A 25,209-nucleotide genomic window follows, 5' to 3' on the forward strand; every position below is an offset into this window, starting at 1 on the left:
AGGCAGCTGAATGACCATGTGCTTCCCTGAAAATTCTTTAAGTATGAGAAAATAGTTAAAACACAAGGTTAAAGGAAGAGGAAATGAGAAGAGTAGAAGGATTAGGGTTACTGATGGAGCCAGTGTGGGGACTGGTGACAGGGTGGGCTCCTTTGTCCCCTCAAGTCCTCTCCCCAAGGACAGAGGGCTCTGTGAACCTTGGACAGTGAGTTGTCAGGCAGCGGGGAGGCAACCTTAATTCACTGCTGGCTGAATGGAATCCGGTTTCTCCCTCATTAGTTTTTTGTGATCTTGATGGGCAGTCTCAGAATTTTCTTGCCCATTCCTTCATTCATATATTCATTTATTCAGCAAGTGCTAAGCACTGTGGCAGAACACAAAAGCAGCATAAGCTATAATCATATTTTGCATTTGTATAGAGCTTTCACCCTATGCAAAGTTATTTCTCCTACATTCTTTTTTTTTCCTGCTCTGCCTCTAGGATTTTGCAGTCTAATTGAGGAGACAGGACTTGTATTCTTAAAGCAGTTTATTTTACAGGGAAAAATTTGGTATATTAGTAAAGTGCCAAAAAATTGTGTAAAGCCTGAGTGTGGTCAGAAGATTCTAGAACAGCAATGAGACGGGAGGCCTGATGGTGGAGGTGGACCAAGGGGTCCCAGGCAGGAAACAGTTTGAGCAAAGTTGAGAATTGGCTATTCCTTGCTCCTTTCCTATTTCCTTTTTGTTTGGGTGATGTGTGAGTTTGGGTTTGGATGCACCTGCGTGCAGGTATTGGCTAGCTTCATTACTATAAGATAAGAAGTGTCACTTGTGTCAGGTGTGGCTCATTGGTTATAGGCTATTTAATTCCACTCTGGCTCACATAAGGCCCAAAGGAAAATTTTGACCTGCCAAGCCTCAGGACAGGAATCAGGGAAACTCCAAAGACCCAAGGGGCCACAGCCCATAGACAGTATCTCCACAGCTGCTATCAGAATAAACTTATAAGAGCTCTCTCCCCTCCTTATCCCAACCTGATCAAGATTCAGATTCCTGAGAGGGTCTCATTGGTTAGGAAGAGCACAGGCACATAGACAGCATTGTTCCTAAAGGGCAATCGGAATGTTATTACCAAGGGGAGGGATGGTTTATGGGAAGGCCGAACCCACTGTTGTCTATGGCAAACCAAAGAGAAATTGGAAGATGGAAACATATGCTGAGGTGTAGCACAAAGAAGAGTGAGCCTGGGATGCTGTAGGGAGCTGAGTGTGTCTGGTTGAGAATGTAGGACATTTCACAGAGGAAGTTGTGTTTATGCCCTGTGCTTTCTTATAGGGATAGAGAACATGAGGAACGGGGACTATATAGCAGCCTTTTCTTACTTCCAGAAAGCTGCAGACCATGGCTACAGCAAAGCACAGTACAACGTGGGCTTGTGTCACGAGCATGGCAGAGGCACCCCCAGGGACCTCAACAAGGTACTTCTGCCTCCAGACCTGTCCTGTCTCCTGTGCTGAGCTGCCCAGCATGATCTCCAGAAATGAGTAGTTGGCAGGGATGGGGGAAAGTCCAGCTTCTTTTCCTGACTTGGTTGCAGCTCGCTGTAAAGAAAAAAATAAAAAAAGAAGCTCCTAACTTCCAGGAATTTAGACTCAAAGCTCTGGCAGGACAGGGATCTTGCTTTTCTTCCTTGTACCTATACCCCCAAGAGCTCAAAACAGCCCTTAAAAAATGGGATCATTCTAAAAAAGATAAGTACACAAAAATAAACATGAATGTGTTTCTTTTAATTGTATATGTAGGCAAGAAAGGGGAAACCATCTTAAAATTCCTTCATTGAGAACTGGAAAATTAAATCTATGGGCCTTACCAATGATGTGATAGATCGATATTTATTGACAGGGAAATATATTCATAGTGTCTTGTTAAGTAAAAGGTTATAAAATAAGTAGTATGATACTATTTTCTCTCTCTCACTCTCTCTCTCTCTCATATCTCTTGTCTCTCTCTCTCCCCCTCTCCTTCTGTTTATGTGTGCATATGTAATACACATCTAGGGGAAAAAAATCTTCAAACCTATATACTAAAATTTTAACAGAGAGCCGGGTATGGTGGTGCACACCTGTAATCCCAGCGGCTCTGGGATTGAGGCAGGATCACAAGTTCAAAGCCAGGCTCAGCAAAAGGTAGCAATTCAGACCCTGTCTCTAAATAAAATACAAAATAGGGCTGGGGATGAGGCTCAGTGGTTGAGTGCCCCTGAGTTCAATCCGTGGTCTTCAAAAAAAAAAAAAAAAAAAACCAAAACAATAATTTAACAGAGAATGATCTTTTGGAGGCAGGATTTCTCAGGATTTTGGTTTCTATTTTTAAGTTTTGGCTTATCTGACTAATCTATAATGATTATGTATTATTTAAATGATTTTTTTGAAAATTTCACTCAAAGAATAAGGTGCTTATAGAGTTACCAGCAGACTTGATATTTCTCCCTTTGCCCCAGGCAATTCTTTATTACCAACTGGCTGCCAGCCAGGGCCATAGCCTGGCTCAATACCGCTATGCCAGGTGCCTACTGCAAGACCCCGCCTCCTCACAAGACCCTGAGCGGCAGAGGGCAGTGTCCATGCTGAAGCAAGCTGCAGACTCGGGATTGAGAGAGGTGAGTGCCATTGACAGGGTCTATCCTAACTGCCTGGAGCATGTGGATCCTCTAAAGTGACCAAGATGTCATCTTCCTTTCTCCTTGTCTGTAGGCCCAGGCTTTCCTCGGGGTGCTTTTCACCAAGGAGCCACACCTGGATGAGCAGAGAGCTGTGAAATATCTTTGGCTTGCAGCCAACAATGGGGTATGAGGTCTCTGGAAGCCAGACATGTTGGGATATTGAACCTGATCAGAGAAGGGGTTTGGGAACTGGTACTGAGTTCTGTGCTTACAAAATTGTTTGCAAGGAGCTTTGGCTTGGCTCTAAGCCTTAGCTCTGGTGTACTTGTTCTGTGACCACTGGGCAGGTCGAGTGCTATGCTGGAGGTGAAAATCAGCCCTGGGGGGAGTATTTACTTACACACCTTGCTGAATGCTGCAAAGTAGGGTTCTTTCATGCCCATCCAGTTGTTGAACATTTATTAGCACATTACTGAGCCACTCACTTCTCGACTCAAACCTGTTTACCCATCTTTAAAACTGATATAATGGTGCCTTCCTCACCTGTCTACAATTTCACAGGGTTGTTGAAAGAATCAAAATCTAACCGAAGTAACAGATATGAGGATGCTTTGTAAGCTATTCCCATGATGAGTGCATCTGTGCAAGTTGTGGTAGTCGCTGAGACTCAGATACACCTGGTGGACACACTGAGCACTTTGTGGGAAAAGGAATTTCTGGTTTTCTATGAACTGGGGGCCTTGGCATTCAGGTGTGCTAGCCCAGAGTTTGTTCAATAGAGCAGTAAGTAGTTCCATGGGATGTTTCCGAATATTACAAGGGAATAAATAGTTAGTTGGGTTTGGGAAGTACTGAGTTATAACAGCTATTTTTAATGCAGGAAATCTTAAAAGCTTTATGTCATTATGAAACGCCAAATTCTTTTCAATAACCTGATAGCTTTACTGAACTCTTAGACATTAGAATACTTTTTCTTGTCCACTCTGTGTTGTTCAAAGTATATATAGTAACTATCAAAAGGGGACCAGTGTCCCCAGCCATTACCTGGCACTATGTCTTCTTTTCCTTGCAAGAACACCCCCCCAACCTTCTTCAGGCTAAGTGGGCCTGCAATCCATGTGCTGGGCACACCTGGGGGCACCCTGGCTGGCTAGAGTCAGACAGCAGACCAAGAAGAAAAGTGTACAAAGGATGTCTGTCACCCATATGGTCAGTTGGGATACTGACCTCACCCTCTTCCCACCTACAGGGAATGGTGTCTCCTTGGGTTTTCCGTGTTGCTGGGGTGGGTGCTTAGCCTTACTTAAGCCCATGCTGTGTTCTAACCTGGCTTGTAGCCCCAAAGCTACTCTGTTGCTGAGACTTTGGCCTGTGTATAACAGAAGTGGGGGCAGAATGTGTAGCAACAAGATGACTGCAGAGGATATAAGAGAAATGGGACCATAGTTGGGAGTCTACAAGGTGTCTTATTTTAACTTGGGATATGATAAAAATATTCTAATGGGGAGGGATTATTGATGTGGGCAATTAAAGGGGATGATAATAATAACAGCACTCATCTAAGCACTTTTCACAGAGTAACATAGCAAACTAATAAGGTAGTATAGTTACTAAACTCCACTTTATAGGTAAGGAACCCGAGGCACTGAGATGTAGAGTAACATGTCTTAGGTTACTCAGATGATAAATGGTAGAGTCAAGATTGGAACCCGGCTACACAGGCCAGGTTTGTAACCACTAATTGTTCTGCCTCTGAGGAGCATTGTCCTCAGGAGAGAGGACTCAGAGCTATACTCTGTCATTTCTGCTCAGCAGACCTCTTGGGCAGAGACTCAGGAAGGTACACAGGGCCTTTGGGAAGCTGATCTTCCATCACTGCCTTCTGCTCTTTCAGGAGAATGCAGGAGCCTGACTCCAAGGTTTCCCATAAGGGCTGCAGCCTTCTTTCAGGCAGCCTCAGCAAAAGAAGCCTCCTCACCAGTCTGTCTGGAATCTCCTGGGTGGAGGGATCCAGTCTTCTCTGGGCTAGGCAGGCTCTGGGCCTCTGGCATTTCATGGTTGAGATCCCTTGGAATGGGATGGGCCCGGGCTGGCCCTTGACCCTGCGTGGATGAAGCCCCAGCATGCCTGACTCCACCTCCTGGCTGAGCCTTACAGTTCTTCAGTCCTGCACGTGTGTCTGTATGTCTATCCATTTTCTCCTTTAGGACTCACAGAGCAGGTACCACTTGGGAATTTGCTATGAGAAGGGCCTTGGTGTGCAGAGAAATCTGGGAGAGGCCATGAGATGTTATCAGCAGTCAGCGGCTCTAGGAAACAAGCCTGCCCAGGAGAGGCTGCGCACCCTCTTTTCCACAGAGACAACAGGTACCAATGCAAGTCAAAGCCAGATGGTTCCTCCACTGAGCTCAGCACCCACCCTGTGGCAGACAAGAGTCTCCTTGTCATGTCCAGTCTCGGTGGTGGTTAAGAGCACAGCTCTTGGAGTGTTAACCCCTCCTTGTACTGAACTGGGTCTCCATGTCTTTCAGCCTGTTTCTTCACCTCTGAAAATCAGGGTAATAGTACCTCACTCATTAGCTTGTAAGGATTAAATGAGATGATGATAAAGGGCTTAGCACAGCCTGACACACAGTAGCTATTGAACAAATGGTGGCTGCTCTGAAGGCTTCTCTGCCCTGAGGCTATTGAATTACCCTTCTTGGGCTCTGGGAGTCCTGCTCACTCATGAGTCACAAGAGCAGGGCTGGGTTAACAGTGCCAGGGGAACCAAGTCCTTTAAAAAGTTCTTGCTCCAAAATAGGAGTCGGAGAATACTGGAGAATACCGGGTGAGTAAGCCTTGCTCTTACCCTTTCTTGTAGCCCCAGGGCCCAGCCACCCAGCAGCACCGAAATCTTTCTCCAGCCCCTCCCTCTGCAGCCTGAACACTCTGCTGGCAGGTGCCTCAGGCCTCCCTCACGCCTCCAGCACAGGGAACCTTGGCCTCCTCTGCAGAAGTGGGCATTTTGGATCCAGCCATGGAGCCTCCAGCAGGGCTCTTCCCTCGTTGGAAAGGAGTCTTGTAAGACTGGGTTTTGGCTAAGGTGAGATCAAACACCTTAAGGGCCTGGGGGTGAGGAACAGGAGGCTGGATGATAAAAATAGGGTGTCAAAGTCCCTTTGCCCTCACTTGGTAGCCTCATGAATGAGCATTCTGTTCTCAGTCATTTCTGATCCGTTCACCAAAAGGATGCATTCAGTGACTTGTGAAAATCCACTGGAGATTCCAGAGACCCTGCTCCTCACCTTAGCCTGTCTCTGAGCCAGTCCCTCACCTTCTCCATCCCAGGCCGAATTTTCCTCACACTTATACTGCACCATCTCTGGCCATAATCTGAATTGTGTGATTCTGGTGATGCACAGGAGGATTATAGTAGTTATATGGTTAATGTATAATATAAAAGATGATGTCATATTGATCTATAGTTTTTACAGATATTTATAAAGCTAATTTCAAAAGGGGGAGAGGTCAATTTAAAGAAAAACATTGTGTAAAGGGGAATAGAGATCCAGAGAGGTGGCAAAAATTATGGGGGTGGTGCTATGAGTGGCTATACTTGGGAAAAGACACATCAGGACATCCCTGTGACTAGCTCCAAAACTGGTCTTTGTTCATCCCCAATGGATTTGTCATGGTTCTCCTTTCACATTTGGTTTGGGCAGAAGGAGTTTCTTGCCTGCCTAAATGCCGACGTGGATCTGCTTGGCTTCTTCAGTCCTCACCTCAGCCCTGAAGAGGGAACCTGTGAATGCTCAGAGATATCAAAGCTAGAGTCCCAAAGAAGAGGCCAGTTATTCACTCACCTTTCCCCCAACCTTGAGCAGCTCCCAGCATCATAAGAAGAAGAAAGTGTGCGAAGAACCCAGGTTCTGGCTCAGCCTGCTTGCCTAGCCATGTCATCTTGAAGCAGTGGACCTGACTTGCTGACATTATCTCCTGAATTGTAGAGCAAGAGCAGCAGTGTGTGCCCTGCCTCCTACCTTTCAGTCTGAAGCACAGGTATTTTACTGTGGAAAGGACCTGGGTTCTTGCTGAGACCCCAGAGGCAAGGTGATGCCCGTGGTTGAGTGGCTTTATGCGTCACCAGGCCAGTGTGAGAACTTAGCCTTCTGACTCCCGGCCCAGCCTTACGTTCTACTAGTCTACACTGTCACTTTACGTGAAAGCGTTATTAGGGTCCTACCGCTGTGAGGGAATAAATGGAGATTGGGCACTTGGAGCCAGAGAGTGTAGATTGTGAGTCCTCGATTGGGAAAGGTGAGCCAGAAATGTATGGGTGCTTAATAAAGCAGATGGTGGATTATCTCATCAGTCTTTCTCTTGAATGTGTCGGGGAGGGCCAGGGAGACGGTCAGGGGGAGCTGAAAGCCAAGGCTCCATCCTCATCTCTAAACTCTCCATTAACCAATTTAAAGGGTCTTAAAAGCTTCTCCAAGAGAGAGACTTAAGGAAAAAAAATGATTTCTGAGTCAACGCTAATGACTCCAATTACTGAATTTGTGAATAGCTGTTCCCTGGCTTCTGGATGTTAGCCCAAGTTCAATAGCATAGATGTGGTTGAGGTAAGGGGTGGAGGGAATTAGGACCAGCCTCTGATGACGGCTTGGATGGGAAAGAGCAGCCAGCCTGGCCAGTTTAACTTGGAGGGGGGAGTTGTCTACTTTTCCCCCTGCTGCCTACCCCCACTTCCCCAACTTCTGAGTGGTTTCTGTCACACTTTTCCAATACCACGTTGACTATTGGAGCCCCAGTGCCTCCCTACCCCTTGATCCCTGCTCGAAGCTGCCCTGCATATTATCCTCATCCCTTCTCACATGGCCACCTCCCCTACACAGTGCTCCTAGGTACTCCAGAACTTAGGGCAGTGCTCTGCGCAGGGTACGGGCTCCACGTGCAGAGTTCTAAGCCAAGCAGTGCGCTAATCTTTCTGCCAAAAAGAAAGAAAAAAAAGGTTTCTGTGGTCAAATAAGTTTGGGAAACGCTGCACTAGACGTCCCCTTTTTATAGATTCACAGTACACATCAGCGTATTCCAGGTTCCAAGAAGTCCTGCTGTAAGAATGTGGTTAACCCAGTGTGTTCCTCGCTGAAGTGAGCACAGAGCCTGCCTCCCTTAGGTTGTCCTTCCTGAGCACCCTCGAAAATGTCACCTTCTACCCTCCCCGCAGCCCTGCTTGCCAGCTTCTTCCCCTCTGGGGCATCTTGTGCTCTCTGACTCCTGCTTCCCCTGACCATGCCTGAGGGCTGTGTGTGCTTCAGACAGTGGACCCCCGGTGTCCTGTAATGATGGCTAATGCTGCTCTCCTCCCGCCCAGTCACTGCTGAGTTTGCGATGCCTGAGGTGGGGTAGGATGTTTCTGAGCTCGCCAATCTAAGAAGGAAGAGCCTCTCCCTGTGGAGAGGGAAGGGTGGAAGTCATAAGAGATGTTGTCAGGGGACCAAAAACTGTGGCTGTGCAGTGACTGCAGTCTTGATACAGCCCCAGGGGATAGGCTTCATGGGCAGACCCTGGAACCGCTGTGCTTCTGCCATTAAAAATCTCTTATTAATGACTCAGTGCCCTGAGAGGAAATGCAAGAGGCGAACAGGGAGGTGGCCCCATAGCAGGGCCAGCCTGGTTGAGGATGCTAAAGCACCTGATTGGGGTCTGCTGACTTCAGTCATGAGACCTTTGAGCAAAGCTCTGCTGCCTCAGTTTCTCTCTCTAGAGATGCTCTTTCCAGGAAGCCCCAACACTGGTGGGAACAGACCATTTGCTTCATTAGATCTTCAGTGCTAATACAGTGTAGGCACTTAGTTCAGTAAATGTTTATTCATAAAATGAGAATGATTATATACACACCCTCTCTACCCAAAGCCCAGCACCAAGCCTACCTAGCACATAATAGGTGCTTTAAACAATTGTTGAATATGATGGATGAATGATTTCACATGCCCTTTCACTGTTGATTCTTTGCTACTTATGGCACTTAGAAATTGCTCAATAAATACAAAATGTTTGATGGGTAAATATTTCTAATTGTGCCCTTCTATTACATTAGACTCTATTTAGTAGGGACTAGAAAACACTGTCCTATTTTCTAGGTACATACTATGTGCTGAGCTGATCCTGTGCTAAGTCTCCTTCCACCCTGTTCCTTTCTTCTTTTGGGGATTTGGTTTTCTCTAGATTTCCAAGGGAAGTGTTTTTCATCTCTGTTGTTTCAGCTAGAGCAGAGGTAGGGTCAGTGAGCTGCCTAGCTGAAGTTGGGTGACAGACAAGGAGGCTGCCTGTCAATCTCTGAGCTGCCCCCAGGCTCCAAGTGAGCACTGCATTGCATTCCTGATGCTGGAGAAAGGCTGACTATTGATAAAAAGTGTCCCTCTGTGCTTTCCAAATTAAGAAGACATTTAACTGAGTACTAGCTGGCTCGCCTACTCCCTCTTCCTCCCAGGGGACAGAGCCCATCTTGGTTAAAATTGTCTTGAGCATGTCCAAAATCTCAGCTTTGACATCTTGGCTGATGTCAAGGAGTTTCGGTAACCTTCCTGTTCAGCACACCCAATTCTGTCATCATATACACTGTCTCACTCTCTGGGTTCTGCAGGGCTAAGGATCAACCTGGAGGATTGCAGTGGTTTTTATTGTTTTTTTTTTTTAATTCTTTTTTCTTTTTTAAAAAAATAATTTGTTCTACTTAATTATACATGACAGTAGAATGCATTTTGACACATTGTACACAAATGGAGCACAACTTCTCATTCCTCTGGCTATACAATCTTTTTTGTTTATTTACTTATTTTTTTGTGGTCCTTCCAATGTGCTGTACCTCTTAGCTACATCCTCAGCCCTTTTTATTTTTAATTTGGGATGGAGTCTTGCTAAGTTGTCCAGGTTGGCCTCGAACTTAGGATCCTCCTGCCTCAGCCTTCCAAACATCTAGGATAACTGGCTTGTGCCACCGTGCCCAGCCCTTAATCTTTTTTCAGTCATAGACCCCTTTGGAAATCTAATGAAAGCACCTACTATTTCCAAAGAAAAATGGATATGCTCCCAATTTTGAGTGCAGTTTATCAGGTTCATGTGTCCTGAAGCCAGCCAAGGACCCCAGGTTAAGAACCCTTGATATATTAGAAAGAACACTATACAAAGTCCCAGATCCTGATCCCAGCTCTGCCATGTGGCCTTGGGCAAATTTTCTTCCATTTCTGTCTTTTTATAACCTTGGATGTAAAATGAAGAGTTGAAATAGCTAAAGTTCAGTCTCCTTATGACGACAATGGCCCTTGTCTGGAGGTTTAGACATAACCTTTTATAGATCACAAGCTCCCTTGGGAATCTGATAAGAACTTTTTGCCTTTTGCCTAGAAAAATGTCTATATAAAATTTTTTCTGGTATTCAGGGGTCCAAGGACTACAGTTTGAGAGCTTTTGAACTAGAGTGATGGATGCAGTCATCCTAAGTATGCAATGAGCCGGTTGCAGCTGTGGTCCAGCCTCCTCCCCCAATCTCCTCTTTTCTCCACCCTCCCAGCTGCAGATCTACTAGGAGTGAGTGGATCAATGTGGGCTTCTCTAGTTCTGTCATTTTTGGACTTTGCTTTTACATAATTAAACATTTTTGGATTTTTTTTCCAGTGCAGTTCTACCTAGAGTTCCAGTCTAGATAAGAGAGGATTCTGAAGCATTTGTTTTACCAATTTATTCATTCATTCATGCATCCATTCAATAGGTATTTGTGAAGTATCTCTTTGTGTCAGGCACCTGGCTGGTCAGCAGGAGACTCCTGGCCTCTTTCAGTGACCTGCAGAACCCATCTACTCCATGAAACAGCTTGAATATCACAGCTCTCGTAAGGAGATCACTCTGGCCCAGAGAGAGGTGATCAGAGACCCCAGCTTCTCTGTCCCTGAGACACTTAACTTTTGGGGGCCTCATTTTCCTCATCTGTAAAATGGAATAATGACACCACATGGCACCCTGGATATGTATGGCTTCATTATCCCTAGTTGGGAGTATGATTGGCCCATTTCTATGTACAATGGACATGAGCACTGAGTTCCAAAAGAGGACAAAAGGAAGAATAGATAGAGAATCTTCTGCCTTCGGAGTCCAAGAGGGCCCCCACGCTATTCACAAACTAGTTGTGACTGTTTAGAAATTTCCTGGAAAATTATAAGGCTGAGCCTTGGGAAAATATTTGCTCTTTCTTCACTCCCTCCTTCCCCAGAAGGTTGGCTGCTGTCAGTGTCAATTTCATAGACCAAGTTCACATACAGTCCTCTGGGGCCTGAATTCATAGGCCGGAACCTGCTATGACAGAGGAAGATTTACCCTCAAACAGGGGTCAGGTAAGAAGACTTCAGCACCTGAAAGGCTACTCACTGGGAAAGGCAGGACCTGCGTCAGGTCAGATCCGATTTCCTTTCCCCCTGTGCTTACTAGTGTAGAGTTGTGTGCGCCTGAGTGACTTTGGAAGTGTCCATTTCAAGAGCATTTTTGCAGGGGGAACCGGGTGAGTCCATTGTCCACCTCTAGGGCTTTTCTTTTTATTTCCTTTGACTGGCAGTCTAGTGCCAAATTTAAGGGCATGATTTTGGTGTTGGACCAACCTGGGTCCAAATCCTGGCTCTGCCTCTACTCCTGGCTTGATTTGTTGGGAAAGACACTCAACCTCTCCAAGTTTTGTATCCTTGTCTATGAAATGGGGATATCATACTTCCCTCCCAGGGTTGTAGGAAAATCCAATTAAATCCTATTGTTAAGCCGGTGCTTGGCTCATATAAGTGCTCTATTTATAGCTGTGCTTTTCTTAGTCTTAGTTTTCCAGCTGAGAAGCAGATTATTTGATAACAGTGAAGCGTGGTCAAGAACACGCACATCCATCATCTGCATACCTGTCACTGTGAACCAAGGTGGCTCACTCCTGTCTAGACCCAATGACTTTTTTGCCAGTGATTGGATGACAAAGAACTCTTGCTCTGTCACCCTTCCCTCCTCCCTCTCAATAGGTGCACACAGGAGAATGAGCAGCTACCTTTCCTTTGTTGGTAGGTCAGAGAGCATTGCCTGGTGCTTCAGGATCCAGCCCTTCTTCCAGTAGCCAACAAGGCCATCTTCCTGCTTGTGATACTCCATAGCTTCCGTTCTGCCTGAAGAACCAATCCTTTATATGTGTTTTGCCAGCAAACACCTCAGCCACAAACTGTCCCTGTTCTCCAAAAACTCACAGTCAGAGCCCCTTACAAGGGGTTGCTTTGATCAGACCCCTCTGTGGGGGCCACATCAGTCACCCTAAAGTTCTGGGGCTACCTCTGGTTGGTGAGTTCCAAGATTTTAGAACCAGATCACGTGCCGATCCCTAAGGCTTCTACTCACATCTCCTAGGGGACCTGGTTCTTAGATATGGAGGCCTCCAAGGTGCGTTCCCCGGCACTTGCCGCCACTGGTCCTGCCCTCAGCCCCTTTCTTTCCACCTGGGCCCCCTGTGTTTCTGTGCCCAAGGCCGCACTGGTGGCCAGGTCTAGACTGAGGGTCCTTCCACAGACGGAGAGCCGCCGCAGGGCCTCGGAGGCAGCCTCCACTGGCACACTGGAGCGTTGCTCCAGCAGCATCTCCAGCAGCGAGCTCATCTCTGAGAGGAAGGTGCTGGCCAGCCGTGTGCCCGTGGGGCTCAGCTCAGGCCCTGCCTCCTTGCCGAACGTCTGGAAGGTCCTTGGCTCCTCCAGGGCTGCAGTGTCAGGGGAGAACACATTGTCTCTGTAATTGGTGGTGAGGGGCAAAGACAGCCTCGCCATCCAGGCTGGGTCAGGTGCGCTCAGTCGGTCCAGGGCCAGGCCTGTAGAGGGAAGAAGGGAGGCAATGAGAGCCCTGCCCAGGGAAGGGCCAGCAGCTGAGGGGGGGCTGTGGGCAGGGCAAGGGCAGTGGACAAAGGAGGGAAGGGAAATGTCAGGGGACAGACGGGGTGGCGAGAGGGGGACAGGAAGGAAGAGGCCCTGACAGGGAAGCTTGCTGGGCAAGAAGGCTGCTGACTGAAGCACCCGGATGAGCTATGTGAAAAGGTAGCAGGAGGAAGAGGAGGGCCTAGAGTTAGAAACCAGCCTGTTCCTGAACAACTTCTACTAACTCCTGTGCAATCAGGATTTCCACCTCCTTGGGGAAACTTTTTCCCCCAGGGCAGGGCCAGCTGAAGATGGGGGAAATCCCTTTTCTTAGTCAAGCGTGGGGTTCCTGGTTGGGTGCTGTCCTCTGTTCATAATAACAGTGGCTACTTGTTAGGTACTTATGTGCCAAACGATTTACATAATTATCTCATTTAATATCCTTATAGGACTTTAAGGTCAAGAGTATTATCTTCATTTTATGGATGAGGAAACTAAGCCTCAAAGAAGTTAAATCGCACATCTGCTAAGCCACCAAACCCAGATTTGACTTCAGGTCCAATGACTCTGAAGCCCCTGGGATTGCAACACCCTGTGTGCTCCCTCTGAAGAGCAGGCCCTTCCTCTCCCTAGATGCCCCAGGTGCCCTCCTCTAAAATTCCCAGGCCTGCCCAGGGCTGCACTGTCACCACCTGGCCCTGTACCCTGACCTCCTCCTCACACCTTCACCTCTCAAGCTGCAGGAACCCCTGGCCCAGAGTCAGGCTGGAAAGAGGCTGCCTAGCTGAGGGCCATCCCAGGAAAGGAACCAGGTCAGGGGCAGTGATAAGGCAGTGTGGGAATTCAAAGTTTATCCCTGAGACTCCTGATAACACCATCATTCTTCTTTCCTCATTTCTTCAACAGAAAATCTTGTCTCAAAAAACTAGTTACAGACCTGATGGCATATGCCAAACCAGAGGAAAGAAAGCATAAGTCTTATGGTTAAGAAACAGTGTCTGGAAGGACACACATCTACTTTAACATTTATTTAATGTTTGCATCAGGTGAGCTGCTTTAAATTTTGTGCAAAAATAAAAAAAATTGGAAAAGGAGATAGGTCAAATTGTTAGCCAAAATTAACCTTGGGTAGAAGTATTTATTCTCCTTTGGTGTATCTGTATTTTCTACATTAACCAAATACTACTTTTGTAATTTGAAAATGTTATTCCAAAGTACAGCTAATCATTTTTCATATTGATAAATGACTCTGTCTTGCATTTGGTTTTGGTCTATGCAGACTGTGAGATAGGACTGGGTCCCTGCCCTACTGGATCCTGGGGTCTGGCCCCATGCCTGGGACAGTGACAGTCTGTTGAAGTATTAGTGAACATAAACACTGACTCAGGACATTTGACCCTTGTTGCCTGAGACTCTGAGGCTGTCAGGTTGGATGGAACTCTTAGTGGTAAAAAAATCAGGCCTTTCTTTTTACAAGGTTCAGCATCATAAGAAAATGAGAAATCATTGGGCATTTGAGAACAACTGAAAAGTGGATTATTCACTTTAGTATCATCCTCCAGTTCCAGCTGCAGATATGCACTGGTCTCACCTGGTTTAATGTTCCAGCTTTGCCATTTCAGGGCAGTGTGACCTTGGGAAAATGGCTCAACCTCTATGATCCTCCTTTCCCTCTTTACAAGTGGTGAGAAAGTAACTTTCATTATTGTGAGAATCCAGTTAGCTCATGTAACCTGTAAAATTTTGTCATTGTCACATTCTCAAGTGGAGCTTTTATCTAAATATCACCAAGACTCCAGTCTCAGGCACCTTCATCAGGAGCCTCAGGGCAGTCCAGCCCTATAAACAGTGAAGGCTTTCCTGTCCCCCCACCCTTACTTCCTATCCCCCACTTCCTGTCCTGGCACCCAGTGCCCTCTCTGCTGTGGTGAGAGTCCCAGAGCTGGCCAATGGAGATAGAATTCAAAGCTTAACTGCTAATCCTCTGTGGGTATGGAGCACTTAAAATGTGGCTGGGATGACTGAGGAACTGAATATTTCATTTTATTTAATTTTAATTCATTTAGATTTAAATAGCCACATGTGGCCAGTGGCTGTCACACTGAACAGCACAGCTCAAAAATTTAGAGGCATGCTACACAGACTGTGTTAATAACCATTAGCTGCACGCCCTTGACCCTCCATTTTTTTTCTTTATGAAATGGGGATAATGAATAGCCCCTCTCTCTTAAGAGTCCCTCATGAGGAACTTAGGGACTAGCTGTAAAACTTACTCAGTAAATGTTGGCTTTATTTTCTTAACCAAGGAAAGGACCATCCCCTGTCATGCCTTCTGCATGTTTGTACCAGATGGCGCATGTGAGAAATTGTTAACTACAGTGTGGGGATGGGCAGGCCCACACTGAGTTACCTAAAGGAGCCTGATCAGTGTCCATAGCAGGGGTTGGGACACCTAGCAGATCCTTGAATTAAATTTCACACTATGCATTTATTGCTAAAACTACTTGTTTGACTACCCCCCAGAATTCTTTTTGTTTCAATTAGTAGTGTAAGCACTTAGAGAGTTGGCTCAGTTCCCAGGGTGAAAGGGTATTTAAACACAACAAAGAAATGCAAATGTGTGCTTTAGGAATTAAGAATGGCCTAGGTTTAGGCTTCCCTTCAATTGCTAAGGAGCTTGGTGACCCTGGGTAGGCTATTATCTCTCTCTGAGCCTCAGCTGCTCCTCTGTAAATTGGAGCTAATAAAATCTACCTTGAGAGATTATTTGAAGGTTTAAATGAGATATGTGTAGATGGTACCACCTCAGTGCTGGCACACACCAAGAGCTCAGTAATCGCCATTATTTTCAATGATTTTTACAATTAATAGGCAGTTGTTAAACCCAGGAATACTTTCTGAGGCTCCAGGGGAAGTACAAGGTTGGTGATGTTCTTCCCCAGAAATAGAATGGATGTTTCCAGAACTTAGTAGATTGGAGCAGAACTCCGAAGCCTGAAGGGACCAGAGGGCAGAGGCAGCATTGGGCAGTCCCTACCTGTATGTGGATCCAGCAGGCTTGACAGCTCTTCTTCAAGCAGCCGCTTCACAGAGAGGTCCTCTTCAGGATCTAAGGGCCCTTCCTCCTGGTCTGGTTCTGCCTGGCCACCAGCCCTGGCACCTGAGCCATCTGTGTCTGGGATTGCACTCCTGCAAAGGAAACCAACCAGTCTGCGAGTGAGGAAATTCCCACACAGCTTTGCTCATTCATGCCAGTATTTATTCATCTTCACGGGGAACCGGATCCACAGCCTGGCCTTCAGAGGCGGACCAGCCTGGATTCTGGGATCCCTGCCCTTACTTCCTCTGTTTCCTCATCTGTTAAATAGCAGTAGTAAGCAACACCCGCCTTATGGGGTGTTGTCAAATGAGGTGTTGGAAGTAAAGGGCTTAGCGTAGTGCCTGGCAACAGCAAGCACCCAGCAAACAGAAGTGAACATGAATTTATTCGTGTCATCACTCACCCTTGTCCCTCCCATGCCTTTATCCTGTGTGGCACCAATCAGGAGCTTAGTAAACTTCTTGAGCTGAGGTAATCAACCCACTCATCGTTAGCCAGGCAGTGATATTTTTGTCTCATTCCCTGTTCTCTCACCAGTGCCCAGAACAGGGCCTGGCACACAGTAGGTACTTAATAAAGCATTTTTTTGAATGGTCCTTCCTCCCTATTTAAGCCAAATCTTAGAGCAGAGGAGCAGGTCTATGGAGGATAGAGCTGAGATTGGGTGTCTTCAAGCTGCTGAAATCTACCATCTGCACCCCAGTTTCCTGCTGGCTCACCCTGGCCCGGGTACCTCATGAACTCTCCCTCTCTCTAATAGTCCCTTGAGAAGAGGCCTGGACCCTCATCCCAACAGGTGAGAGGGCTCCCTGAGGCTGTAAAGCCTAAGAATCCTTACTGGTAGTCGTTTCCCACCCCTCTAATGGCCATTTTAGCTGCTATTAAGAGATCAGTGGGGAGGTGGCCAGTTTGTGGGTAATAATGATCACTGGTATTGATTGAGCAATGACTGATTAGGCCTCATCCTGTGCAAGGTACATGCACCTTCTCATTCGAGCCTTTCACACCCTTAAGGGTTCTCTTTTATTCATTCCCACTTTACATATGAGAAAAACCAAGACTTGTGAAGATTTTTCAGCTTGCTCGACATCCCCATGGATTAAGCAATGAAGCAAGAATTCAAATGCAGACCGACGTGATTCTGGAATGCATGTTCAGTTAGAGCCTGTTAGGGAAGGCCTCAGAAGCAGTATCTCTCTGACCCTGTCTGTCCTCCTTGTCTCTCACCTCTCATTTTCACCTGAGGCAAGCCAGAGAAACTAGAATTCCTCTTTCCCAAGGTGGGTCATAGAAACCAGAGCCTCTTTTCCCTGAAGCTAGCCATAAAACTCCCAAATATTACTCTTATTTCCCTCCACCTTTCTGTGTAAGAGTTAGCCATAAAGACATTCTCTGATCTACCTTGTTTAATTATAGGTTATGAGACCCCCATTCCAGAAAGGGTCCTGCCCCATACCTGGAAGGAAAGAATGCTGTATAGAGAGGCCGAGAAGAATCTGAACAGACAGGCCTTTCTGGGTTTTCCCCTCAGTCATTCCCATCAGCTCAGACCCTTTTGGCCACTCATATTTCTCACAGCTGTCTCTGCTTTATCAAACTTGAGCAGGTAGTTCACCCTGGGTCTTTGGGTCTTCAATCCCAGGCTCCTGTGTCATGGTAAACTATGATCAAAAAAATTTGTTATGGCTTTCCTCCTATTAATCTTGTCTATTGCCAATTTATTGCAGCAGACTTGAATATTGAAACTTCAGAGAGAAAATCTGAACTTTCCTCTTGTTCTACTCTCTTACCATCCTTGCAAAAAGAAGATACAAGTTATCAGGGCAAGAGCATGGATCCAATCAGGATCCCTGAGAGCTGGGCCCAACTTTGCCATTCACTTGCTACATGACCTTGAGCAAAACCATTTTAAGGGGAAGGGACTTTGCACTGCTTGTGCAATGCCAGGCATTGGGCTATGGACTTAGAATACATTTGATCCTTAAGTGTTTACTCCATCACTACAAGGGAAGTAGTATGGCCTCCATTTTCCAGATAGGGAAACCGAGGTCCTGAGGGATTATCTTATTTGCTCAAGTTTTCATATAGCTAAGTTGGATCAAACTACTGAGAGCCTCAGTTTCCCCAGGAATTGGGTTAGATGTCTTCTTTTTCCTTTTTTTAAAAAAAAATTTAATATTTATTTTTTAGTTTTAGGTGAACACAGTATCTATACTTTATTTCTATGTGATGCTGAGGATGGAACCCAGTGCCTCATGCATAGTAAGTGAGCACTCTACCACTGAGCCACAGACCCAGCCCCCTTTTTTTTTCATTTTTATTTTGAGACAGGATTGCCCATGCTGGCTTTGAACTTGCCATTTTCCTGCCTCAGCCTCCCAAATAGCTGGGATGACTGTATACCATCACACTCAGCTGCTTGATGTCCTCCTGAGTTCTCTTCAACTCTAGGAAATTGCCCAAAGGGGCACACCCACACATCCAAGGCCTTCCATATCATGTTTATGGGCCAAGAGAAAAAAAAAAGGTGAAAGTTATAGATTTAAAGCCGATTTACAGCACCTCTGTCATCGGGGACAGATAATCAGAGGTCAGGATGAAGTCATTTCCTTAGTGACTCTGGGTCCTGTAAATTCTATAAATACAACAGTCCCAGGACATGGCCCCCGGGGTGGGGGTGGAGGCTGTGGACATCACTCACCCAGAGTGTCTAGGATGTGCTCATCCTCTCACCTCACTGAGGCTGCAGGGGTGAGGGGCAGGCAGGGGGGACCTTGGGAAGTCCGTGGGGTCTACGTGCTGCTTACCTGCCGCTGCCAGGCTTGGCCAAGTACTTATTTCCCCGGTGGTTTGGTTTGGGCTGGAATTGGCCCTGATGCAGTAAGGACAGCAGCTGGGAGATTTGCTACAAGACAGGAAAAATCTGTTGACTCCACACAATTCCAACCCAGCACACTTCCTTGCCGGATGTTTCCCTCAATGCCGGTGCTTTCTTTTTATAGTTTTTCCTCTGGCTTCAGATGTTTGTGTGATCAAATGGGGGATGGTCCCTTGTGACGGAGACAGGGACCTGTTGGGAGGGGGGCAGCTCTCTGCTTTGAGTATATAAGGGAGAGCGTGGGGACCCTCTAGGCTCATCCTCTCCCCATCATTCTTCCAAATGCCCCTCTCCTCGTGGACTCCGTGGGATGGGGTGAAATAGTCATTTCCTGATCATAAAGTCATTATTTGATATGGATTGTCTTCAAGTGTTATTTTCCCTTTTTAGCAGTATTCTAACACTCTGGCCAATTTGTGTGGGCCAGATGTAAGACTGCATTGTAGAGAAGACAAAAATGATAGCATTTAATCATTCATTTCTTCACCCTTTCATTCTCTGAACAAGTCTTTAATAATCACTTGCTCATGCCAGGCACAGGGCCTGCTATGGAATAAGAACAAGGAGACTCTGCTGCCCTTGGGACTCACAGTCTGTCAGGAAGGTAGGAAGAGGGCTCTGAGTGGGGGCTGCATGGCTGGGAAAGGATGGGAGACTGCAGGAGCAGGGGGAGGCCCCCACCCAACTTGGAGCAGGGAAGACACAGGGGGGGTGGTACTGGGGGAAGTTTATTATTTTTCAACAAACGTTGAGTTCCTACCGCATTCCAGACAGCTCTGCTGAGACCCAGAGTCTCTGCAGGAGTTCACCATGTGGAAAGAGTGTGAGGGTCTGGGCAAGGCAGGTTTCAAGCAGGAGCACTGTAAGCCAAAAGGCCAGAAAGATGGTAGAGTTTCAGAAAGGCTGGAAAAGGGGGCAGCAGGTGGGTGAAATGTCAGGGCATGGGAGGGAGAGGTCATAAGAACAGGTCTTGGGAGACTGAGTTCTAGTTCAAGATCATTGCTAGCTTGTTGCACTGTATCAGGCAGGTTTTTTTTTTTATCTACTCAGACCTCAGTTTCTCATCTCTGATCTCTAAAGCAGGGCCAGCCTTCTTCAAAGAGCTGTCAGAATTAATTAGAAGGTTTGGAAAACTTAAAAGTCCTTTGCAAATGCAAGAAGTTTGCGTTGTTACTCCTAGAAATGCTGCTTCTGCCTCTGAGTTCACCCCCACTCCTCCCTGGAGAGGCCCAGAAGTGCCAACCTCAGAGGAATGTTGGAAGGAGGGGTGGCCAGGACTGGGATTTCACTGTGACTTGGGAGGATCAGGGTGCCAATGCTTCCTCAGGCAGATCCCACTTCCTTGCTGAGGCCCAAAAGCCCTGGTAAGGCACCTGAACCCTTTGCCCAAATGGCATTTGGCAAACACTCCCTGTATGCCAAGCCCTGTGCTAAGTTCTGTCATCCAGGGCTACTTCACAGTTACAGCCCAGACTCAGACTCTAAAGCTGTTCCTGCCCTAATTCTCATCTTTGTGGCCTTGAGGAATTACTTAACCATCCTGAGCCTCAGTTTCCTCAATAGTGAAAGGGTAAATAAAAATGAGATGGAGGTCATGTGGTGATTATGAAGTATAAATGAACTAAGGTATTTAAATCACATATTGGGGCTGGGGATGTGGCTCAAGCTGTAGTGCGCTCGCCTGGCATGCACGGGGCGCTGGGTTCAATCCTCAGCACCACATAAAAATAAAATAAAGATGTTGTGTCCACTGAAAACTAAAAAATAAATATTAAATCACATATTAATAGACCCCCACAATAGCATATAATCTCATTTAATCCTTACAATAGTCCAAGGAGCAGATATCATTATGCTTAAATTTCTAGACTGAAACTTGAGCTCAGACTTGACTCCACTGTGGTGCTGTGCTCCTGGAAAGACATGAGCACTGGTACCTTACTCGATTACCCTTAGGTTGATTCCAAATAGGGACTCCTCCATCTTACCAGTGGGGTCACCCATAGTGCCTGCTCTCTGCCAGCAGACAGCACAGTGTTTGGCACAAAGAGTTCATTCAAAAAGTGGTGCATGGATGGATGGATGGATGGGTGGATGGATGAGTAGATGGCTCTGGGCAAACTCTGGGTCTGCAAAGCACCCACAACAAGATTCCTAAGAAAACAGCCAGGCCATCTCCAGGTGGCTTCCCGGGAAAGGGGTGGGGGAAGGAAGCTGTGTCCTTGCTGCACAGGAAACCTGAGCTGATGGCCTGCTCACACAGAAGCGTGCCTGGGGCAGGCAGCCTGGCACAGTGAAAACTCCCTGGAGTACAGAGGAGCAGACAGGGGTGAGATCAGGCACCATTCCTGTGACGATTCCACACTTATGCAGTAAATCCTCGGTCACTAGACAGCTTGGTATCATTCCACTTCAACTCACCCTCCTGAGAATAGAAACAGGGCAAGTTCGGTGTTGGACTCCCATTTTACAGATGAAGAAAATGAGGCTCAGTTGTGAAAGATGTGACTTGCTCAAGGTTGCTCAGGTCCTAAGTGGCCATGTTGAAATTTAACTCACCTAACTCCAAAATTCTAAGGTGGTTTCCTCTGCTTCATTCTTCAGGTTCAGCTAGTAAGTTTTGGGGTCTCAGGCAAGTCAAGTGCAGCCCCTGAACCCAGAGACAATGACAGGCTAGCTTACTTCATAGGGAGGTTGCCCAGATGAGATGAGGGAAAGAGGAAAGCAGAGATGAAATGCTTTGCAGAAGTAATAGTAATCGTTTGCTGAGCACCAAGTACACGCTAGATATGTTCTACAAGCACTAAGTGCATTGACTCACTTTATCCTTAAGCAAACTTGGGAGATGGGTGCTATTAACATGACATTTTTAACAGAAATTGAGTCACTTCTCTGTGGGTCACAGCTGGGATGAGGCAGAGCCAGGACTGGAACCCAGACAAGTTTGCTCTGAAGCCTGTACTCATATTCACTATCTTTGCTATGTATCTGCTTATGCCAGGCACTGTGAATAGGCACCCAATAAGAATTAACTAATCAAATCCTCAGGATGACTCTACAAGGCAGATATTCTTACTATCATTCCTATTTTATCATTAAGGAAACTAAGGCTCAGAGACAGTAAGTAACTTGCCCAGGATCACACAGCAAAGATCTGTTGGCCCCAGAGCTCTTCCCTGAACTATAGCTGCTCAAAGAAAGCATGCATCATCAAGTGCTAAGTGAGCTAAGGAGTGAATGTGAGAAACAGGAGGGAAATGGGGACATCTGATGCTGTTTGTAGTGGTCCAAGGGTGACCAAAGAAAGAGCTGCCCATGCCCGAGGTACCTGAACAGGAGGAGAATCCACAGTGAGCTCCTCCACGGGATTCCTCTCTGCAAAGGCAGCCACAGATAATCGGACCAGGCTTCGCAGAATCTGATGGGGGCCCGATTCTTTCTCAGGGGACACTTTGCCATTGAGATTCCGCTGCCGCCTCAGGGTTGCAGAGGAGGTGGGTGGGCTCAGCGGGGTCCCCTCGCTGCTCTGGTCTCCAGCCAGCCTCCCCATGGGGCTGCCTGCAACCTTCAGAGGCCTGGCACGTGGCTGGCCTGGGGTAGATGGAGACTCAGGAAGGTTCAGGTTCTCCCGGGAGGCATTCCTCTGCCTGGGATGGTTGAAAAGGAGACTGACAGTATCCGGCAGCACCTCTTGGCTCTCTGCCAGTGTCCCCTTGTTGCCTTGGTTACGCAGGGTCCTGTACAGGGTTGGTGTGAGGTGAAAAGGGGCCTGTAGGCAGGGGTCCCAGCCTGCTTCCATCATTGCTTCCTTGCCTGTGTCTTTGTGGGACTGCTCGACTTCACCAGAGTCATCTGCCTGGCCCCTGAGCACGGGCACCAGGTGGATGTCCGCCTTCTGAATGTGTTTCTGGGGCCTCTTGGGCTGGTGGCGATAAGTGGACTCAGCTTCCCGACAGTTGTAGGCCCTGTTGTCCTTCTTCTCTGTTCGGCAGATGGACACGAACAGAGCCAAGATTGACCCAAAGATGGCTAGTAATACAGTCAGGCAAATCACAGTCAGTACCGATGTGCTCAGGACCCCCGGCTCATGGGCAGAGTCCCTTAGGTGGTCCACACTGGTGACAAACATGACCCTCAACAGGGCTCGGGTCTGCAAGGGGGGACTGCCTTGGTCCTCTACCAGTATCTCCAACTCCCACTGGCTCCCAATGAGGCTGCTGGCATTAGTGACATTGATGAATAGATGCCCCAGATTAGGGCTGAGGACAAAGAGATGGGCTTCATTTCCACTTCGGATGCTGTAGAGGAGCTCTCCATTCGCCCCGGAGTCTGCATCTCTTGCCACAATGGTTGCCAAAAGAAATGGCTGGGAGCTGGGAGTGGCCAGAGGTGGTAAGCCAGCACCTGCTGGACCCAAACCTCTGGGAGTCTCGATGGGCACCAGAAGATGGCCTGTGGAGGCATTTACAAGCACCGAGAGGCTGGCTTTTCCATTGCTGAGCACAGGCTGAATCACTTCCGGGGCATTATCGTTGGCATCCAAGAGGCTGACCCACACAGAGATGCTGGATGCAAGCTTGGGTTGGCCTCTGTCCTCTGCTATCACCTGGAATTCAAAGCCAGACATCTCTTCATAGTCCAGTGACCTCTGAGCAGTGACCTCTCCAGTGTCTGAGTCAATAGCAACTAAGTGAGAAACTGGGGAGTACTGGATGCGGTATGAGATTTTCCCATTACTGCCCAAGTCTGCGTCATGAGCCTTGATGGTGATGAGGTGAAGGGAGGGCAGGTTGTTCTCCCGAGTGGATACCTCGTACCGGCTCTTCTCAAATACAGGTGCATTGTCGTTGGCATCACTGATCTGAATGCTGAGCTGTGTTTTGGTAGACAAGGGCTGGGGTCCTTGGTCCTGTGCTAACAGAGTAAGGGTATATCTGGGCCACTGCTCCCTGTCTAGAGTGGCATTGGTTAGCAGCATATATGTGTTGCCATTAGTCCTTTTCAGTCTGAAGTGGCCCAGCTCTTGATTCAGCCAACAGTGGACCAGGCCATTGTTTCCTGAGTCTAAGTCATCTGCCATGACAAGAGCAATGAAACTGTCCTTGGGAAGAGCTTCTGACACCAGAGATGGCTGCGAGGCCCATGTGATGTGGATGCTGGGAGCATTGTCATTGACATCCAGGACCTTAATAAGAACTTTGCAGTGGGCTGGAATGGGATTTGGACCCAGATCCCTTGCCTGGACATCCACCTCATAGGCAGGATTCTTCTCATAGTCCAGGGGTCGGCGCAGAATGACCTGGCCTGTCTTGGCATCAACACTGAAGGTGTGTAGTACCTCTAGAGGCACATGCTTGCCGAGGAAGAACTCTACCTCCCCATTGGGGCCTTGGTCAGGGTCCGTGGCGGTCAGGTTTATGAGGAGGGTGCCAGGGGCAGCATCTTCACGGATTTCTAATGCCAGTGAACTCTCAGCAAAAACAGGGCTATTGTCATTGGAGTCTAGGACATTGACCTTGACTAAGCTGGTGCCTGACTTGGGAGGGTTCCCACTGTCATAGGCAGTTAAAACCAGATCAAAAAACGAGTGGACTTCCCGGTCCAGCTCCTTCACCACCACAAGTTCGGCATGTTTGGTCTCGTCAGGCCCCATGATGACATCCAGGGCAAAGTGCTCACTGGGAGACAGAGTATAAGAGTACAGCGTGTTAGGGCCAGTGTCTGGATCAAGAGCTCTGTCCAGGGGGATTCGTGTGTGCAGAGAGGCACTCTCAGAGATTTCCAGCTCCTGCTCTCCTTTGGGAAACTGTGGCTGGTGGTCATTGATGTCCAGCACTTGGATCTCCACGTGGATCAGAGTTAGATCCTCTGTGGCAAACACATCAAAGGAAACCAGGCAGGGATCCCGCTGCCGGCACAGCTGTTCTCGATCTAGCCGCCTCCCAGTGCTGAGCAAGCCATCCTCAGCGTCCACCTGAATGGGGAGCGCCTGGGGCAGTTGCAAGACCTGGAAGGCAGCCCCTGTCTGCCCGTGCCTCTCCTCCCGGCCCAGTTCCCGGGACAGCTTCCCTATCACTGTACCAGGTGGCACCTCCTCTGTCACTTGGTATTTCACTGTGAGAGTGGCTACCTCCTGACAATCCCCTGAAAGGAACAAGTAGCCACCTGGCCCGAAAAGCCCCAGCAGAAGTTGCAGAAGTGGCATCATGCTTACCCCCAGAGTGGGCTAGGGTCAGAGGCCGCTAGAGCTCTTCACAGGCTGGACAGGTCCTCCAGTGTTTTCTGGGTGGCTCGATGAGCCCCGTTCTCCTGCCCCCAGATGTGCTGGCACAGCCTCGTCCCATAATTAGAAGACGATGGAACAAGCAGGATTTTCAGGCAAGGTCATTTTCATTGGAAGCAGTCTGAGAGGTCTAAGCACAGATGAAGTAAAATTGCCAAGGGAGAGCCCACAGCAGTAGCAGTTGGTCCACTTCAGCAACCATGGACAAGAGTGCTCTAAGAGGGACTTGACCCAGTAAAGCAGGATGTGGGGAGCAGACTTCCAAACAGTAACTAGGCTAGGGAAACAGAGAAGCAGATTTTTCCTATGGAAACCCCACCTACAGGAAAAGGGAGGGCTGTGGATTTCAATGCCAATTAGAGAAAGAGCATTTCCTGTGAAGCTGAGTGGCCTGCCACTGAG

The 25,209-nt window shown here is 47.6% G+C and overlaps 2 protein-coding genes across 4 annotated transcripts in view; one reads left to right on the forward strand and one right to left on the reverse strand.

Annotated features, from left to right (window-relative positions):
* Dele1 (DAP3 binding cell death enhancer 1) overlaps positions 1-25,209 on the forward strand; it is a 40,218-nt gene that overhangs the window by 5,398 nt on the left and 9,611 nt on the right. For 2 of the 3 annotated variants that reach the window (XR_013437872.1, XR_013437869.1), the window contains exons 8-10: positions 1,318-1,460; positions 2,483-2,641; positions 2,736-2,828. Coding sequence is in view for 1 of the 3 variants with exons in the window: in XM_005324236.5 (XP_005324293.2) it covers positions 1,318-1,460; positions 2,483-2,641; positions 2,736-2,828; positions 4,852-5,011; positions 5,508-5,728 (776 nt within the window). In the remaining 2 variants the exon portion in view is untranslated. Of the gene's footprint in view, positions 1-1,317; positions 1,461-2,482; positions 2,642-2,735; positions 2,829-4,851; positions 5,012-5,507; positions 5,730-6,348; positions 6,995-25,209 lie in introns of those variants that run through there. The other variant, XM_005324236.5, reaches the window with a different exon arrangement.
* Positions 10,353-25,093, reverse strand: Pcdh12 (protocadherin 12). Its single transcript, XM_005324235.5, is given in 5 exon segments — positions 10,353-12,147; positions 12,150-12,503; positions 15,584-15,735; positions 18,454-18,551; positions 21,853-25,093. Coding segments are annotated over 5 exon segments (3,567 nt in total). The 5' UTR covers positions 24,733-25,093; the 3' UTR covers positions 10,353-12,064.

Source organism: Ictidomys tridecemlineatus, chromosome 1 (genome assembly GCF_052094955.1).
Source record: "Ictidomys tridecemlineatus isolate mIctTri1 chromosome 1, mIctTri1.hap1, whole genome shotgun sequence".
Classification (NCBI taxonomy): Eukaryota; Metazoa; Chordata; class Mammalia; order Rodentia; family Sciuridae; genus Ictidomys; species Ictidomys tridecemlineatus.